A 20,439-nucleotide genomic window follows, 5' to 3' on the forward strand; every position below is an offset into this window, starting at 1 on the left:
CTCTTATGTAACACAGCCAAGGAACAAGGTCGTCAAGCCCTGTGAAGAGTTTAGGTGATTTAACACTTTAGTACAAAAAGGCTTGTCGAAAGCATAAGGATAGGTGATAATGACAATCTGTTGCACTGCATTGGGGTGTGAAAGAATCATCTCACAGTCACTCAGAGATTCAGCACAGACTCTGACGTGGGGGAGTGTGGGTGACATGTTAGTCATCAAGCCTCACTGACATTCTACTGAGGTTCGCAGGCTATTTTATCAACTGATAAAAGTGACAAAGGAAAATACCAAATCTGCATATCACGTCAACCTGTGGGTAGAACGTTTGAGCAGCTGCTAGCTAATAACTGTGAGATCCATCTTTAAGGAAAGGCTCTCCCTTCCCACAGCAACAGTAGAGTAGCTTGCCGTTTAACAGATCTGGAAGTAAGAGCTTTCCCTCGACCTCATGCACCGTGGTGGCTGTTAACTCCCCCTTGCATCCCCCCATGGGCTCTCTGTGTTGTTGTGGCTCTTTTACTCCCACATATTCTACTATGCTCACGTTTTACACCAAGCTGTCACAATAGAGATGTGTCTGTGCAGAGATCACAGGATGGACCGGTAGGGCGAGGGGTGGAGGAGAGGACTTGCTTGGGCAGGTCACCGGGGAGTAATTAGCCTTTATCATCATGGTCACATTTACAAGTCGCTAAGGCAGGAGCGCCTGGGAAAATGTCAAGCGTTAGCCGTTTGACTCGTGTCTTCTTCCTTTTCTCCTCACCAAAAGAGCTATTAGTCCTTTCACTGCTTTGACCGAGATAGTCAACAGTCATCCAATTGGTAATTAAGCTTAGTATTAAAGGTGTGGTCCGATCTGTTTCTGCTCTTTTGCCAACTCCATAAGGCACCCAGGGTAGTCGTGATTTTGGCACATTGAAGAATTCATATAAGCCGATATGGTGGTTGGTCATATTTAGAATGTGTTCATGTCATTGTGCTGAAATCTCCTGTGAGTGTAGCACTATACGAGCCGGTCCTCGGCAGTAGCAACACACACTGAGTCCCTTAATGTGTTCTGTTGCCACAGACACATGCTGATTAGGGGTCATTACTTCAGTAGCTGTGATTACCTTTTTTAATAAGGGTGCCTGTGTAGAAAGAGGACCGGGTCCAGCCACTCATTTCCTGTGACTGCTTAAACCACAGGGTATGTTTGAGGCGATGAATATTGCTTTGGTTGCATCGTCCCCGGGTTATGTTGAGCCAAAGTGTCACAAAGCCACCCTCTGGAATATTGTTTTCAATATTTGAATGTGTTTTCTAATAGCTGGAAAGAAAAGGGGCATCCTATTGAGACCTCTTGAGTTTTATTACAAATGATGCTCCTCTCTCCTGTAATCAAATCAAATTAAATGTATTTATATAGCCCTTCTTACATCAGCTGCTATCTCAAAGTGCTGTACAGAAACCCAGCCTAAAACCCCAAACAGCAAGCAATGCAGGTGTAGAAGCACGGTGGCTAGGAAAAACTCCCTAGAAAGGCCAAAACCTAGGAAGAAACCTAGAGAGGAACCAAGCTATGAGGGGTGGCTGTGCACTCTTCTGGCTGTGCCGGGTGGAGATTATAACAGAACATGGCCAAGATGTTCAAATTATCATAAATGACCAGCATGGTCAAATAATAATAATCACAGTTGTCGAGGGTGCAACAAGTCAGCACGTCAAGAGTAAATGTCAGTTGGCTTTTCATAGCCGATCATTGAGAGTATCTCTACCGCTCCTGCTGTCTCTAGAGAGTTGAAAACAGCAGGTCTGGGAAAGGTAGCACGTCCGGTGAACAGGTCAGGGTTCCATAGCCGCGGGCAGAACAGTTGAAACTGGAGCAGCAGCACGGCCAGGTGGACTGGGGACAGCAAGGAGTCATCATGTCAGGTAGTCCTGAGGCATGGTCCTAGGGCTCAGGTCCTCCGAGAGAGAGAAAGAAAGAAAGAAAGAGAGAATTGGAGAGAGCATACTTAAATTCACACAGGACACCGGATAAGACAGGAGAAATACTCCAGATATAACAGACTGACCCTAGCCCCCCAACACATAAACTAATGCAGCATAAATACTGGAGGCTGAGACAGGAGGGGTCAGGAGACACTGTGGCCCCATCCGACGAGACCCCCGGACAGGGCCATACAGGAAGGATATAACCCCACCCACTTTGCCAAAGCACAGCCCCCATACCACTAGAGGGATAACGTCAACCACCAACTTACCATCCTGAGGCAAGGCCGAGTATAGCCCACAAAGATCTTCGCCACGGCCAACCCAAACAGGAAGACCACGTCAGTGACTCAACCCACTCAAGTGACGCACCCCTCCTAGGGACGGCATGGAAGAACACCAATAAGCCAGTGACTCAGCCCCTGTAATAGGGTTAGAGGCAGAGAATTCCAGTGGAGAGAGGGGAACCGGCCAGGCAGAGACAGCAAGGGCGGTTCGTTGCTCCAGAGCCTTTCCGTTCACCTTCACACTCCTGGGCCAGACTACACTCAATCATAGGACCCACTGAAGAGATGAGTCTTCAGTAAAGACTTAAAGGTTGAGACAGAGTCTGCATCTCTCACATGGGTAGGCAGACCATTCCATAAAAATGGAGCACTATAGGAGAAAGCCTTGCCTCCAGCTGTTGGTTTAGAAATTCTAGGGACAATTAGGAGGCCTGCGTCTTGTGACCGTAGGTATGTACGGCAGGACCAAATCGGAAAGATAGGTAGGAGCAAGCTCATGTAATGCTTTGTAGGTTAGCAGTAAAACCTTAACAGGAAGCCAGTGTAGGGAGGCTAGCACTGGAGTAATATGATCACATTTTTTGGTTCTAGTCAGGATTCTAGCAGCCGTATTTAGCACTAACTGAAGTTTATTTAGTGCTTTATCCGGGTAGCCGGAAAGTAGAGCATTGCAGTAGTCCAACCTAGAAGTAACAAAAGCATGGATTAATTTTTCTGCATCATTTGTGGACAGAAAGTTTCTGATTTTTGCAATGTTACGTAGATGAAAAAAAGCTGCCCTTGAAACAGTCTTGATATGTTCTTCAAAAGAGAGATCAGTGTCCAGAGTAACGCCGAGGTCTTTCACAGTTTTATTTGAGACGACTGTACAACCATCAAGATTGTCAGATTCAACAGAAGATCTCTTTGTTTCTTGGGACCTAGAACAAGCATCTCTGTTTTGTCCAAGTTTAAAAGTAGAAAGTTTGCAGCCATCCATTTCCTTATGTCTGAAACACAGGCTTCTAGCGAGGGCAATTTTGGGGCTTCACCATGTTTCATTGAAATGTACAGCTGTGTGTCATCCGCATAGCAGTGAAATTTAACATGATGTTTTCGAATGACATCCCCAAGAGGTAAAATATATATATAGTGAAAACAATAGTGGTCCTAAAACGGAACCTTGAGGAACACCGAAATTTACAGTTGATTTGTCAGAGGACAAACCATTCACAGAGACAAACTGATATCTTTCCGACAGATAAGATCTAAACCAGGCCAGAACTTGTCCGTGTAGACCAATTTGGGTTTCCAATCTCTCCAAAAGAATGTGGTGATCGATGGTATCAAAAGCAGCACTAAGATCTAGGAGCACGAGGACAGATGCAGAGCCTCGGTCTGACGTCATTAAAAGGTAATTTACCACCTTCACAAGTGCAGTCTCAGTGCTATGATGGGGTCTAAAACCAGACTGAAGCGTTTCGTATACATTGTTTGTCTTCAGGAAGCGCAACAGCTTTTTCCAAATTTTTTGAGAGGAATGGAAGATTCGATATAGGCCGATAGTTTTTTTTATATTTTCTGGGTCAAGGTTTGGCTTTTCCTTAATAATAAGGAAAAGACAACAGAGATAAAGAGAAAGGAAGAGAGAGAGAGAGTAGATCGTGTATACAGAACACTGCTCCAACATTATGATTACAAAGCTACTGAACAACTGGAAAATACAATAACAACTCTGATTACATGGTTTAATTTATTATTTGCAGATTTGTGAGAACTTTACAGTTGTTGCTATTTTTATACATGATAAGTTTAGTTATTCGGTGCAATAATGGACATGGTATGGTAATGATTTTCATATAGGCTATGTTATGAGAATACTATACAGCCAGTGTGCTAAGTTGGTAAAAAAAAAATACATCACAGGCTAACATTGTTTAGGAAGTCATGGTCAGGTTTTATTATCTCAATATCAAATCATTTTTGGTACCTTACTGTGTTTGCTTTCAATTAAAATGGTAAAAAATAAACCAACATTGCATCTTAGCAAAGAGCAATTTCTCAAGCAATTGATTGATAAAAATGTTAAACGTGTATTATTCCATATATAGATGTTTGAATAAAATCAACTATATGTAGGCGACTTTGTCTGATGCTTTAAGCACTGCAATTAAAAATGAAGACACACAAAATACCCTAAAGAGGGAGCCAGAGATCAATATAGCCTAACCAGAAGAAAAAAACCTGTCCTCCCCCCTCACACACACACACACACCCCCCGCTGCCCGCTGTTACTAGCCTTAGCAGATTCTGCCATTATGCTCCTGAAGTTGCCGGTAATAGGCTACACCAGCAGTTGGCAACCTTTTCCATTTGGAGTGCCACGTTATCGTACCATTTCTACACATCTGCATGCCAGTTATGATTTTCATATGCACATTTCCTTGGAACAGTTTCATTTAATTTATAATAAAGTTGAAAGAGCTCAATCAATGTCATGTGGTTAATCAAAATTCTATCTAAATGAAAATGATACAAATCTTAAAGTAACTTCTATTGCCATTACCAATATGTAAAATTAGCCTACGTAAAGCCAACAAATAAAAACATTACAGCCTGCAGGTAGAAAATATCCCGATTAAAAATAAATATCCTATAAATCACATTGGCTACGCATGGCCTGTCTGCAACGAACTTGAAACATTATATAAACTATTAACTTGGGAACTTGAAACATTGTATCAACTATTAACTTGGATCCGGCCTGAAGCTCACACTAGCAAACTTGGAACATTTTATAAAAATCTCTGGGCCCTCAGAGTTTCCTGGAGACAGTGAGCTCTGGACAGACACAGCTTTAGGCTATATGTGCAAGGGATTACATTTTTTTTTATTGAACTAGGCAAATCAGTTAAGAAATTCTTATTTACAATGATGGCCTACTCTGGCAATGCTGGGCCAATTGTGCACTGCCCTATGGGACTCCCAATCACAGCCAGATGTGATACAGCCTGGATTCAAACCAGGTACTATAGTGACACCTCTTGCACTGACATGCAGTGCCTTAGACCGCTGCGCCACTCGGAAGCCCCGTAAGAAGTAATAATAAGGGATAAGAAGTAATCAGGTGGGCCTTTATTATGTCCACTGGATCAAAGCATGACATTTTTTCTTCTTTCATGCTGAGTGGTTATCGAAAGAGAGAGCTGGAAATATTTTTCAAATAGGCTACGTTGTGGAGCTATTGTCATTCTCCATGGATGTGAAAACAGACTTTGTTTACTTGCTTTTTGATGTGAAGAAAAAAGTACTTTGAGAAGCTCCACGGTGATGGTGAGTTCAGTCAATCAGAAATAGTATCAGATCCCCAAATGGGCACATTTACAAGCCTACATCTGCGCGCAGGCCAGGTAGCCTAGGCCTACTGTACTTCTATGCATAAACAGGTGCATGTCCTTACTCAAGATTGACAGGAGCGCTCCAAACAAAAGACAATGAAATATGAAAATAATGAAATAAATCAACAACTAAAAAATCTCACTCTGCAAACAACATGCCCACTCCTACAATGACAACAGTAAGACTAATAATAATATATTGAATGCATTAACAGAAATTACTGTAACCAAACAAACGTAGATGAGAAATGATGGTAATTAACGGTAAACTACTAGTGATATTAATCCTCCGCAATGGATTAGTTGACTCAGACAGGTGTGAATCAGACCAGTGTCTCGTGTAGCATCATTTTGTTTTTAGATATTTGCCACTGCTCGACAAAAAAATCTTGATCGACCATACAATCGACCAGTGGACTGAATGGGGTCGACCCTGTGGTCTGCTGACTAATTTACGGCATGACGATGTCACCATGGACTAAAAGGGCATTATCATAATTTTCACAATATTATTCCAACCTCATAGTGTGGAAATTATATATAAAACATAGGGAAATCACGTTTTTGACTGCACTGGGCCTTTAACATGTATTTTTGTAGTCCTAAAAAAGACGCCTTTATCCTATTGTAATCTAGTTATTTGATGTGGCTTCAACCAGATAGCAATTACAATATAATGTCCTTTGCGAGAGAGAGAGAGAGAGAGACCTCCCTCCACTGCTCTCTCACTCCCAGTGCTGAAGCTCTCCATCAGCAGGGGTTTCCATGACGACTACGGCCTTCCCCATGTGTGCAGAGCAACAGGATTAGTCCTGAGAGAGAGCTCAAATGTCAACACCGCTCAAGGCATGCCACATAGGCCTTATAGGAAGATGTGTGTGTGCGCGCACTTGTATTTACTGCAAAGCTCACGTTTATGGATAACCTGTTAAAAATGATTGGCTTCGTTGAACCACTCAGAAGAGTCTCAAGCTGCAAAGCTTTGTCTGAAGTGTCTATCATGCGGCTGAGTCATAATTACACAGAAGTTACCCACTGGGCACAAACTGGTTGAATCAATGCTGTTTCAACATAATTTGTCATCCTATTGTGAAGTGGAGTCTACATGGAAAATACATTTGAATAAAAAAAAACACTTGTAACCAAAATTCTACATAGACAAACCTTGTAGAAAATTTGCTGAATTTGTACCTTTAAAACAACATCAGATCTTCAATGTTAAATCCGCTATCAGAAAAAAATATAATTGGGCAGCACTTCCTACTGGAGCATTGACCTATCTACAGCAAACTGTTGGTCTCCCATCCAGTTTTAACCACGCCCAGCTTAGCTATGCCATTTGTCACTGACTATTGCCAGTGTGCTATCGTGAGAATGATTGTTGAGAGATCTCCACTGAAAAACTAAATAGATTCACTGTTGCTATCAAAGTCATTCCAAAGGGTAGGTTTAACAGAGCAAATGAAATTTGACAATAGTTTATCACCCATAACATCAATGATGCTATTTAGGCCTGTATAGGATTTGTAAAGTCATCAACATTTATTGTTTTGAATTCAACAAAAAATAGACTATACAATTGGCCTAGGCAATGTTCCCTAGCGCAGTAGCCCAAGACTGCTGCGCAGCTCCCCTGGACTGCCGGTGCAGAAATATCAGCCCACAGAGAGATTGAACTTCACTCAACTTTCTAGAGCAGTGGTCACCAACCAGTCGATCGTGATCCAAGGCATTCCTAGTCGACCGCCAAACATTTCTGTTAAAAACCCAACGATAAAGCCCTGTGTTCCTATTATTTGTTCTTTATTCGTCTCGGGCTGTTGGGCAGGTAGGCGAACTGTTGCGATTTTGAACCATTTCATGTGTCTGAAGGTACAAACTCTGCCTTCCCGGCGGGCCCAGAGAGCAAATCAAGTGCACTATAGGCCTACCGCTGGCCAGCCGGATGGATCAGATGACCGTGTCTGCAGTAAGGTAGCAGGCATAAAGAAAGATACAGAAAAGTTGATACTGTGAGATTTTAAAACGTTTAAAACCATGACTAGAGAGAGACTGTCAACGTATACAGCAAAGAGCTGCTGTTTCTATGAGTGAGTTCATGTTTTACTCAGCACTGTCAACACTTTGTATTCAACACTTTTATAAGCCATAAAATGCGCTTTCTTCCTATTTCTTTGAAAAGCAAGTCAGGTAAAGAGTTTTTTTCTGTTAAAGGGGCAGTTTTGTATTTTGAGACAGGCTTGAGTAAGCTAAGAAGCTAAGTAGCGAATAGGCAGAGGGTAGCATAATTTGTTTGATTCTCTGTAATAATGATATGGGAATAATAATGCATTTTATTATGTAAAGTGGTTTCATGCATCAAACAACAAAACAACATTTTCAGTCATCTCCTTGTCTGAAGGACCAGTGGATAAACAGGTTAATCTTTTCTCAAAAGTCTCATGGATTGTAGGCCTACATTGAACACTACACATTGGCTGCTACTGTAGGCTGAATGATAGAACAGCTATTTCCATGTTAAAATGTTCTGGGATGCATTTTCTCCATTGTTTTTGATGGTAGGCCACTCTGGTAGGCCTACGTTATGATCAAATAGCCACAGTAGCCTACTTGGCCACTGTTAAAACTGTAACTTAAAGCGGCTACAGCGTCAGTGTTCACAGTAAACGGACGCTGGAAGATGCACTGAATTTTCAAAACAATCAAGTTTGCCCTCAGCAGACCTGAAATTTGCTCAGAGCTAAAAAAAAAACTTTAAAAAAAACTAGTGGGAACATTGGGCCTAGGGTTTCAACCTCTGATTTCAAATGTAATGATATTTAAAATATCAAACATTTGAAGGAGATTTATCTTCTGCTTGGATAACTCCATCTGTACTATCGACTTAGTCTGGCTTTAATTCCAGTTTGTCTACAACCAAACACAATATCACTTATTACAATAAATATCCTACTAAATTGTCGACAAGTTAACAAATAATAAAAGTAAATGCAAATGCAGAACATAGAGTATTCTTCATGATGACAAGGTTCAGTGAACTCTCCTGTGGTGTTTCCCATCAATCTTTAGAAGTTACTATTATTTGTGTGTGTGTACACAGCTGCGGTGGAGGCTTGCGTTCTACATGGGCTTAAGCGGCGAGCGGCGGGATTCCTGCGTAGCAATAAAATAGCAGCGCTCTTCATGAAGGTGGGGAAGAGCTTCGCCCCGGCAGAGGAGCTGTGCAGGAAGGCTCAGGAGCTGGAACAGATCATCGAGAGCAAGTGAGAGCACACACACACACACACACACACACACACACACACACACACACACACCACTGGATCCCTGTACAGACAGACCGTAGCACTCAAAATCAAAGAGCTGTTACTGTATAGTACTGCTAACAAGTCCTTGTCACGATCTCTGTCATACGGCACCCATCTACTCACACATATTTATAGTTTACTGATGCAACAAAGGTGCAACATACTGTAATACAAAGGAAACTGCTGGGTTCCTCCTTCCCTCAGACGGAACCAAAGCATGCCCAACCAGGACAGCGTACGGAGACTGCCCAGGCTGTCGAGCCTCAGCCCGCAGGTGGTCAGAAATCTTTGGATCCGCACGGCCCTCTTCCAGAAGGTGCTGGACAAGATCGTGCTCTACCTTGTGGAGAACAGCAGGTGAGTCATATTGGGGGGGATGGCATGGAAATGGCATGGTCACCTGCAAGGAGGAGGAAATTCAAATGCAGAAATTCATGGCTCACCTCCATCACATCTTTATGTTCCAGTAAATTCTACGAAAAAGAGGCCATTCTGATGGATCCGGTGGACGGACCCATTCTGGCCTCTTTGTTAGGTAACATTGTTAAGCTTTTATTCACATACATCTCATCTCAGACATTATATCAGTGTAGGGAAGGGGATTCTCCTCACATGCATCTTTTCATGCCATTGTTCTGTACTCTGGCAGTGGGGCCCTGTGCCTTGGAGTACACGAAGATGAAAACGGCAGACCACTTCTGGACAGACCCCTCAGCAGACGAGCTGGTCCAGAGACACCGCATCCACAGTGGTCACTGTAGACAGGACTCCCCCACCAAGAGGCCTGCCCTTTGTGTAAGGTTCCTGGGAAGGGTAGAGGTCTGAATCTCATCCAACAAGTCTACCAAACTCCCCCAAATAGGATTGGCCATGAGCACATTATCCCATATACATTGCTTTATTGATTATTTCACAACTTTGTTTTGCTGACACTGTACACAATAGCTCAGTTAGCGGGGATATCAGTGACCAATCCTGTCATTGAAGCCTTCCTCAGCTTCTCTCTTTCAGTAGAAGAAAGACCTGCTGTTGTCAATGCATTAAGGAGCACAGTGCGTCCCGTGGGAGAGGACAAGAGTGTATTTTCATATTGTCAATGACCCCTGCAACTAGAAACATCTCGCCCCGTATCCCACGTTGACAGTGGAGAGTTGCTTATTGCAGCATTGTATCCTTTTTACCCCAGAGGCAAATGTAAGGGGCTTTGTCAACACAAACCAAGCGCCGAGATGGTTTCCCATTTAGTTTTTCTTCATGAAAGCAAATGCAAGTGTAGCAACCTGACTCAAATACAGGGCTTAAAGGGTTCTTACAGAGCTGAATAAGTTTAATCGTCGCTAATTCATTCCCAGTGGATAATTTTTGTGGTAAATAGTATCAAACAAACTAAATGCGCAATATTTTTTTATTTAACTAGGCAAGTCAGTTAAGAACAAATTCTTATTTACAATGACAGCCTAGAAACAGTGGATTAACTGCCTTGTACAGAACGACAGATTTGACCTTGTCAACTCAGGGATTTGCGCTAGCAGCCTTTCGGTTACTGGCCCAACGCTCTAACCACTAGGCTACCTGCCGCCCCAATATGGCACAATACATACATTTTGTACCATTGATGTGTAGGGTGTCCAATCAAAAATGCATATTTTGACCAATGGATAAAATTATATATTAATTGTGTAGATAATCCTCTAAGAAAATGAATGGTCCAAACCTCATGTCTCTATCATACCCCGTTAAAAAGGTATCTGAGTTTTTACCCTTGTAGGATGGTCAAAATTAGGGTGACTAAGTTAGAGGCCAGAGGAAAAAAGTTTAAAAAAATCGGTGAAATAGCATCCCGTCAGCAAGGCTGGATGCTGTGCGAGAATTAGGTCTACCTGTGAGGCTCACCATTGAACTCGTCATCTTTCTTCTCAAATCCAGAGGACATAAAACAATATAGAGTTAAGATAGATATCGATTTTGAGGTATTAAATGCAGCATTTTCATATTTTACTATATACTGTTCATATTAAAGGGATACTTTGGGATTTTGGCAATGAGGCCCATTTTATCTACTTTCCCAGAGTCAGATGAACTCGTGGATACCATTTTTATATCTCTGCATGCAGTTTGAAGGAAGTTGCTAACTAGCGTTAGTGCAATGCGCTAATGCTAGTTAGCATTGGCTCGCAAAACTACCTCCAACGTCCTTAATACTGGACATAAAAATGGTATCCATGAGTTCATCTGACTCTGGGGACGTAGATAAAGGGCCTCCTTGCCAAAATCCCGAAGTATCGATTTAATGCGAAGTTCCTGTTCCTTTTCACAAAAACAAGCGTATCTCTGTGAAATGTCAACGGAGCACTGAGCGTACCACAAGCTTTTTATTTCCAAAGCCTTTTACACTTAATTCATGCTAATTTTGCTATTTGTGACCCACGGAAACAACTTGGAAGATGACAACAAAATGTAAAATCCCAAAAAGTTTCACTGCAGCCCTCTGTCAACAGAGATCGGTGCTAATTAGCGGATGTATTAGATTACGGAAGTGAAATGTCATCACCAAAGCACGTTTTCCCCTACAAACTAATTGGCCAATATAGGGAAGCTGGATGGGTGGATGGATGGAGTGGAATGGGGGTAAAAACATACACATTGTCTGCGTTTCCAGATCCAGAAGAGGCATTCTAGTAGCAGCATTGAGGAGCGGCCTTCCCCCTCACCCTCAGCCCGGGACTATGTGGAGTCACTGCACCAGAACAACAGAGCCACCCTGCTGTTTGGAAAGAACAATGTGCTGGTGCAGCCGGTAAACATTTCATCCTTCTCCCATCTCTACGAGTGTTCTACGTAATGTACAAATAAGAAATGAGCATCTCTAGATATGCTCAGAGCCATATAAAGTATGTAGAGAGATTGGTCATATTGTCGTTGCTGTGGAAGATGATCTGTCAGTGCCCGCACTCCTCCTTATTTTTGATGGCTTTCGGAAACTCAAATATTCAGTGAAAGCGAACATACCAGTTGTTAACACCACAAAACAGTAGACCCATTTGGAGACACATTTGTAATGCCAATCTGTAAAGAAAAATGTTAAACCGTAAAAGTGTCAAACATTTCTTCATAGTTCACTATAGAAAACAGATAGTCAAACTAATATCCTTCTTGCTGTTACAGAGGGATGACATGGAGGCTATCCCAGGATACCTCTCTCTCCACCAGACCGCCGACATCATGACGCTGAAGTGGACGCCCAATCAGCTGATGAACGGCTCTGTGGGAGACCTGGACTATGAGCACAGGTGTGGAGAGCAATTCACTAACAATCATGTCTCTTATTTATGTACGCCAAGATGGCACAACAGGGCGATGACATGCACCACCTGTGTGTTGTAGTTATTGTCTACAATTGGTGCAGCAGCTCAGTGTCACTAAATCATGCAGTGTGTCTGTCTGAGTGAGACTCAGGAGGGCTCTGTGTCTTGGGGTCAACTCTGGAGAGGGGGATATGATGAGGGTTGCTTTCAGGGGCAACCCTGATGGGGAAATGTTCATGCATATTTCAAGTCAACCAGTCATGTTATTTCAGTGACTGTGGTTCTTAGGCCGTAATGTTTGTGGCTGTATTAACCTTTTCACACGTGAGTTCCAAAATCTCTTAACGGTCGCCCCCAGCGCGAGTTTATTTTTTTTTATGCGCGTGATGTCAGAATGCATTCACTGTTCCAAAATGTGATTGTTACGCCACATGACAGTTAACCCACGCTGCCCTCAAACCAAGGCCCGCTGCCTGCTAATTATCTATAGGCTATGTTTCAACTTGTCAATTATATTTTAACAAGTTTTATTTTCTGACAACAATTTGAATTGAGGTGTGTTCCGCCTCCTCATTAATTCACATAGACGTAGCCCATTTCACTGTTGTGGACAATTTACGTTTGAGGCGTTACTGAGCTAGACAAACTTGTCTCTTTTGACGAGAGCCCAAGCACAAACTCTTTCCTCCCTGGCAAATGTTCCATCTGGCGCCCGCATTGCCTTCACTACTAATAATATGTGTGTGGATATGTGGGTGTTCCTATCAACGTTAAGTGCCTTATTACGTTATCTTTATAGTTTATGTATATCGTGTTGTCGTTTCTACTGTAGCACACTGTATGTATGGAGCATAATGTATTTACTGTTTTATTCACGTTTTCAAGTACTAGTGACAAATCATGCATTCCGATTCTTGCATAGATGGTAATGGACACATGATGTCTGTAAAATACTTTTTGGAAGGTTGTACTGATTATGATGAGCTTATGCTAAGCTAATTACCAGCTATGTGTAGCACCATATTTGTTGACATGCAATGTATTCTGGTTGTCACGTAAACGTCTGTCAGACCAAAGATGTTATAACAAAACGAAGTGAAAGGATGGTTCACTCGTATTTCGAGTAAAGTGAATGACGGAAATGAATGATGGTAGACAACACACCCCCTTCAACATGCATACTGTAAATAGACCCAACTCATCTTGTAACCTCTTTTTCTTTGTTTAACGCAAAAAAACTAACATGGCGGTGTGCACAAACTATGCATCGTCAGATAACTTTCGATTTTTAATCAATTATTTAGATCACTGGTGAGGTCACCCATGATGTGATGAATTGTAAATAGTTATTGCTATTAGCTAATTCATATAATGTAGCCTACATTTTCCAGTTTGGATGAGAATTGTGTGATACTGTTGCTACTGCTATGAATGTCTGAACATTGCATCCAAAAATAAACTGCTCACATTGAGGACATAACGTTGTAAAGACTGTGCTTGTGCAAAATGTTTCTGTGAAAAAAACAGTGTGGCCAGCTCAAACGCTGACTGTTGCGTCATTGGTAACTAGACATTCTAAATAAGTGTTCTAATCACACCAGTTTGAGCGTACTCTGCAGGGACCACTGTAGAATGGTCACACCTGTGTGTTCGTACGTGTCAAAGCGTTAAAGCACATGTAAAACACACATCTGGTTCTTAGCCCCCCATTCTCAATGTACAATAAAATGCCCCTCACTCCACTTACTTATGCAAAATACTGAACCCCAACTTAAATCGTTTCTACATTCAGTAACACCAATCATATTCAGAGTTTTACACACACCAAGAGTAATACAAAAAACACATATCCCTTTGGCTAACTTTGTTGTTCAGCTCATTGTGGCAAGGTGAGTGATGTCTCAATAACCCCGGCTTTGATTCCATCTCTTTCAGTGTGTACTGGGATTACGCTATGACCATCCGTCTGGAGGAAATTGTTTATTTGCACTGTCATCAGCAGGGTAGGTTCACCAGCAGAGGCTAGTGGAGGTAAACATTCAGAGGACAGGCTCATTGTAATGTCTGGAATGTAATTGGTGTGTCTTTTATGGAGCTAGTCTGCTAGCTACTGATATCAACAACAGCTAGTTTTGGTTCATTTATAAAGTTGTTCATATCCTTACAATGGATAATCCATTTGCACAGTTTCTTCATAATGATTTTCCCATAACAATAGGTTTAAAAGGTCCATAAAAGGTATAATATTGTCTCTGCAGTGGACAGCGGGGGCACGGTGGTGCTGGTGAGCCAGGACGGCATCCAGAGACCCCCGCTGCGCTTCCCTAGAGGGGGGCATCTGCTCCAGTTCCTCTCCTGCCTGGAGAATGGCCTCTTGCCCCATGGCCATCTGGATCCTCCGCTCTGGTCCCAGAGAGGAAAGGTCAGCCCTGGATGTCTACTCACAAGGGACTATCTGAGGGGTGACACATGGGGGGATGCTCTGTTTAGTCATCCAACAGTTCAATATGTGAATGGGGGGTCCCTGACAGAGCCAAATATTATTTAATTGAATTGTTAGATTTTGGGGGGGGGGGCAAATATTGGGTTATTTTGGAACATGCACATCAATGATTTATATATGTATATGTACTGTATATACACTTAACTGATAGGGGGGCGCAGTATTGAAGCCACCGTGACTCCATCTTTGCACTCTCCCACTATTGTAAAATATATTTTTAAAGCTATAGAAATGCATTTATTAATGTCTACATTCGTTTTTACAACATTTATTCTACAGACACCTTAATGCATTCTTTTAAATTATATTATGTGAACTAAACATACAAATATAAATATTTTTCAAAAATCCTTAATGTTACTGTCCTCACTAAAACATAAAATACATAAATACGTGTACTTTTGTCAGTTAAACATTGAATTGAAATACTGTCGAATTCCATTCATTCCTATGGAGGACTGCTCCTACTGGGGAGTACCAATATGGCTGACCGGTGGCTTCAAAGCCTCTCAATGGCCAATACATAGCATCAGCAATCCAGGGTTTATACACCCCTTGCATAGATGTCACATTTTTGCTGCCTTAAAATTAAATCTAAAAAGGGATCAAATTTGATATTTTCCTACAGATCTACACAACCTGATCCACATGTTCAAAGTGAAAGAAAAAGTATAGAAAATGATAGAAGTACGGAAACATTTTTCCTCTAGCTTTTTACCTGGGCTTTGCTCCTTTCATATTTATTTTGATCCTGACAAACTCCTGATGTCCCTACCGGTGAGAAGCGTACCTATCACAAGATGCTGCCACCACAATGCTTAAGAATATACACTGTGATGTGCTTTATTGGATTTGTCCCAAACCTGCAGTTTTTATTTTAAGCCGAAAGGTTAATTTATTTGCTATGATGTCTTCCAGTATTACTTAAGGGCCTTTTTGCAAACATAATGGATGACTTGAAATATATATTTTTAACACAGGCTTCCTTCTTTTCACTTTGTAAAAAAATCCAGTAATGTGAAGTGAATGCAATGTTGTTGATCCCTTTTATATTTTCAAGTATTGTAGGGGCAGCATCATGTTTGGGGTATGCTTGTCACCGGCAGGGGCAAGGGAGTTTGTCAGGATCAAAATAATGTGAAAGGAGCAAAGCCCAGGTTTAAAGCTAGATGAAACCCTGCCTCAGTCTCCTGAATACATAACCCTTTTTCAGCAGGAACACTCCCCCCCCCAAATTATGCCAAAGACACCAGAATGGCTTTCCAAGAGGTGTTGAGTGTTCCTGAGGGGTCCAGTCTCAGTCCTGACATTTAAACTTCTTGAAAATCTGAGACAAGTTTTGAATATTGCTGTCCATTAATGATTCCCAACCGAATTTACCGATATTGAGCAATTTTTACAAAACAGTGCATCTGGAAAGTATTCAGACCCCTTGACTTCCACATGTTGTTACGTTACAGCCTTATTCTAAAATTGATTAAATTGTTTTTTTCCCCCTCATCAATCTACACACAATACCCCATAATGACAAAGCAGTATTCAGACCCTTTACTTAGTACTTTGTTGAAACAACTTTGGCAGCGATTACAGCCTTGAGTCTTCTTGGGTATGACGCTACAAGCTTGGCACACCTGTATTTGAGTAGTTTCTACCATTCTTCTCTGCAGATCCTCTCCAACTCTGTCAGGTTGGATGGGGAGCGTCACTGCACAGCTATTTTCAGGTCTCTCCAGAGATGTTCGATCGGGTTCAAGTCTGGGCTCTGGCTGGGCCACTCAAGGACATTCAGAGACTTGTCCTGAAGCCACTACTGCTTTTTCTTGGCTGTGTGCTTAGGATCATTGTCCATTTGGAAGGTGAACCTTCTCCCCAGTCCAGGGTCTGGAGCACTTTGGAGCAGGTTTTCATCAAGGATCTCTCTGTACTTTGCTGCGTTCAACTTTCCCTCGATCCTGACTAGTCTCCCAGTCCCTGCTGCTTAAAAACATTGCCACAGCATGATGCTGCCACCACCATGCTACACCGTAGGGATGGTGCCAGGTTTCCTCCAGATGTGACACTTGGCATTCAGGCCAAAGAGTTCAAACTTGGTTTCATCAGATCAGAGAATCTTGTTTCTAATAGTCTGAGAGTCCTTTAGGTGCCTTTTGGCAAACTCCAAGCAGACTCATGTGCCTTTTACTGAGGAGTGGCTTCCATCTGGCCACTCTACCATAAAGGCCTGATTGGTGGAGTGCTGCAGAGATGGTTGTACTTCTGGAAGGTTCTCCCATTTCCACAGAGGAACTCTCTGGAGCTCTGTCAGAGTGACCATTGGCTTCTTGGTCACCTCCCTGACCAAGGCCCTTCTCCCCCGATTGCTCAGTTTGGCCGGGCGGCCAGCTCTAGGAAGAGTCTTGGTGGTTCCAAATGTTTCCATTTAAGAATGCTGCAGAATTTTTTTTGTTACCCTTCCCCAGATCTGTGCCTCGACACAATCCTGTCTCTGAGCTCTACGGACAGTTCCTTTGACCTCATGGCTTGGTTTTTGCTCTGACATGTGTAACCGATGTGAAATGGCTAGTTAGTTAGTGGTGGTGCGCGCTAATAGCGTTTCAATCAGTGACGTCACTCGCTCTGAGACTTGAAGTAGGGTTTCCCCTTGCGTTGCAAGGGCCGCGGCTTTTGTGGCGCGATGGGTAACGATGCTTCGTGGGGTGTCAGTTGTTGATGTGTGCAAGGGTCCCTGGTTCGAGCCCAGGTTGGGGCGAAGAGAGGGACGGAACCTACACTGTTACATTGATGCCGTTGACCCAGATCATTGGTTGCTCATAGGAAAAGGTCTGAATTACTTTATTTTTAATACATTTGCAAACATTTCTAAAAGTATTGTGGGTAGATTGAGGAGTAAAAAAATATATTTCATCCATTTTAGAATAAGGCTGTAATGTAACAAAATGTCGAAAAAGGGTATAGAAAAAGGGAATACTTCCCAATGCACTGTACACTACATGACCAAAGGACACCTCTCATTCTAAAATCATGAGCATTAATATGCAGTTGGTCCCCTTTTTGCTGCTATAACAGCCTCCACTCTTCTGGGAAGTCTTTCCACTAGATGTTGGAACATTGCTGCAGGTACTTGCTTCCATTCAGCCACAAACATTAGTGAGGCCAGGCACTGATGTTGGGTGATTAGGCCTGGCTCGCAGTCGGCGTTCCAATTCATCCCAAGGTGTTTGATTGGGCTGAGGTTAGGGCTCTGTGCTGGCCAGTCAAGCTTTTCCACACCGATCTTGACAAACAATTTCTGTACGGACCTCGCTTTGTGCACGGGGTCATTGTCATGCTGAAACAAGAAAGGGCCTTTCTCAAACTGTTGGCACAAATTTGGAAGCACAGAATCGTATAGAATGTCATTGTATGCTGTAGTGTTAAGATTTCCCTTCACTGGAACTAAGGGGCCTAGTCCGAACCATGAAAAACAGCCCCAGACCATTATTCCTCCTCCACCAAACGTTACAGATGGCACTATGCATTCGAGCAAGTTCTCCTGGCATCCGCCGAATCGATTGCCAGATGATGAAGTGTGATTCATCACTCCAGAGAACGCGTTTCCACTGCTCCAGAGTCCAATGGCGGCGAGCTTCACACCACTCCAGCCGTCACTTGGCATTGTGCATGGTGATCTTAGGTTTGTTTGCTGCTGATCGGCCATAGAAACCCATTTCATTAAGTTCCTGAACAGTTGTGCTGCTGCCGTTCTGTGAGCTTGTGTGGCCTACCACTTTTCAGCTGAGCCATTATTGCTCCTAGATGTTTCCACTTCACAATAACAGCACTTACATTTGACCGGGGCAGCTCTATCAGGGCAGAAATTTCAGGAACTGACTTGTTGGAAAGGTGGCATCCTGTGACATTGCCACGTTGAAAGTCATTGAGCTCTTAAAAAATAATTTTTTTATTGAGCTCTTCAGTAAGGGCATTCTACTGACAATGTTTGTTTATGTAGATTCCATGGCAGTGTACTAACGGGTGTGGCTGAAATTGCCTCTTCACTCATTTGGTGTGTCCACATACTTTTGTATATATAGAGTATGTTTCCCTAAGAGTTGTTCATAGTAGAATATTATTGAAATTGAATTGCAGCTGTAAAAAATGTAATTGCTGCCAAAGCTGCTTCCACCAAGTATTAACTCTTGGTGTGAATTTTTTATTAATTTAGAAAGTGTTCTATACTTTTTCTTTTACTTTGAAAATGTGGAGCAGGTTGTGTAAATCTGTAGGGGGAAAAAATCTAATTGAATCCCTTTTTTTGACAATTGGGAAAGGAGTTTGTAGACTTTCACTAGGCACTGTATGTGTTAGACTGTAAAGACTACATGATGTCTACTGAGCAAAATAAATTATAAAAACTAACCACACATGGCTGCTTTAAGACAGACCTTATTAAATATGGCTTATATAAGCAGTCTTCCTGTTTGGTGAAAGTTTGGATGTTTAAAAAAATCGAGGCTATTTTAAAGACGCTGTGCCGTCAGAATCGTCATTTAAAAAATGTTAATAGTTCTTTTGTCTAAACAAGCAAAGAGTGTTGTTAATCATTTTAGATCCTGAATAACAGTTTAGCTACAGTTTACCACCTTCTAAAAATGTTTTTGTTGGCATTTACTGTATCTACTATTCACCTAATTCCTAATTACAGGGGAAGGTGTTTCCTAAACTGAGAAACAAGTGTTCACAGGGCTCCTCGGACTCAGTGTCCGATAAGGAGGAGGATGAGGCCACAGACTATGTCTTCCGCATCCTGTTCCCCAACAGCCAATCAGAGTTTGGTAAGTGACTTTGACCCCTCCTCCAGAGCACTGGTAATATCATGGTTTTCATTTGCTCCATAACACCTATTATTCGTGTGTTAACTTCAGGTGGCCCCGGAGTGATGTTTTTTGTTTCTTTTTTATCCAACTGTCCTTATTGTCCGTTCCAGTGACTATAACACACCCTCCCCGTGTTTCCCCGGGGGCTCCTCTCCTGTCCCGCTCCTTTTCCCTCCATCTGAGAGGACAGCCCCCGACCAAAGGGATCTTGGTGGTTCCTAAGCGCTCCTGCAGCTATCCCAGAGACCACTCCTCAACCACCACAGGGAACAGCTGTAATGTTGCCACACCTCAGCTCCTCCATCTGTCTGTCTGTCTGTCCACTTCCTTTGCTTCAATCACCGCCTCGCACTCTGTCTCTTCCCTGCAAAACTTACAAATGAGTCCCCTAATCATGCACTCTCTGTCCCCTTTGCTTAACCTCAGTCCCTCTTGGACAACAGGTGGCTGACCACGGGTCTTTCAATCGAAAAATCAAAACGTTATGTCGAGGTGCATAGTGGTTTAGAGTAGTAGCAAAAGTGGAAATGTTGAAATTGACATGTTAAAGGCTGAATCCTAAGTTCAGATGCACACACAACTCAGAAATGCATGCCTTGCGGGCTAACAGAATAAAGAAAGCCCAATAAGAAGATGTCGTCATTACCATGCCAACAGACAGTTGTACACCCTCCACAGATTGACATGTTTTGATTCCCCAAATGTCCTTGTTGATGTGCTTGATTTGTTCTCCAATACCACCTAACCTCTATGGCAGGTATTAACCTATCCTTTAATCTAGTGACGGATCATGCCCCGTATCATACCTAATCTGTCTAATTCAGCTGTG

At 42.4% G+C, this 20,439-nt stretch overlaps 1 protein-coding gene across 5 annotated transcripts in view; it reads left to right on the forward strand.

The window, feature by feature from the left end:
* LOC106580096 (small G protein signaling modulator 1) overlaps positions 1–20,439 on the forward strand; it is an 87,224-nt gene that overhangs the window by 37,040 nt on the left and 29,745 nt on the right. For 4 of the 5 annotated variants that reach the window (XM_014160746.2, XM_014160745.2, XM_045702978.1 and 1 more), the window contains exons 4-13: positions 8,739–8,901; positions 9,151–9,303; positions 9,414–9,481; positions 9,596–9,741; positions 11,606–11,743; positions 12,112–12,236; positions 14,187–14,254; positions 14,510–14,673; positions 19,439–19,568; positions 19,721–19,885. In XM_014160746.2, the coding sequence (XP_014016221.2) occupies positions 8,739–8,901; positions 9,151–9,303; positions 9,414–9,481; positions 9,596–9,741; positions 11,606–11,743; positions 12,112–12,236; positions 14,187–14,254; positions 14,510–14,673; positions 19,439–19,568; positions 19,721–19,885 (1,320 nt within the window). The remainder of the gene's footprint in view (positions 1–8,738; positions 8,902–9,150; positions 9,304–9,413; positions 9,482–9,595; positions 9,742–11,605; positions 11,744–12,111; positions 12,237–14,186; positions 14,255–14,509; positions 14,674–19,438; positions 19,569–19,720; positions 19,886–20,439) is intronic. The other variant, XM_014160748.2, reaches the window with a different exon arrangement.

The sequence above is a fragment of the Salmo salar genome, chromosome ssa20, assembly GCF_905237065.1.
Source record: "Salmo salar chromosome ssa20, Ssal_v3.1, whole genome shotgun sequence".
Classification (NCBI taxonomy): domain Eukaryota; kingdom Metazoa; phylum Chordata; class Actinopteri; order Salmoniformes; family Salmonidae; genus Salmo; species Salmo salar.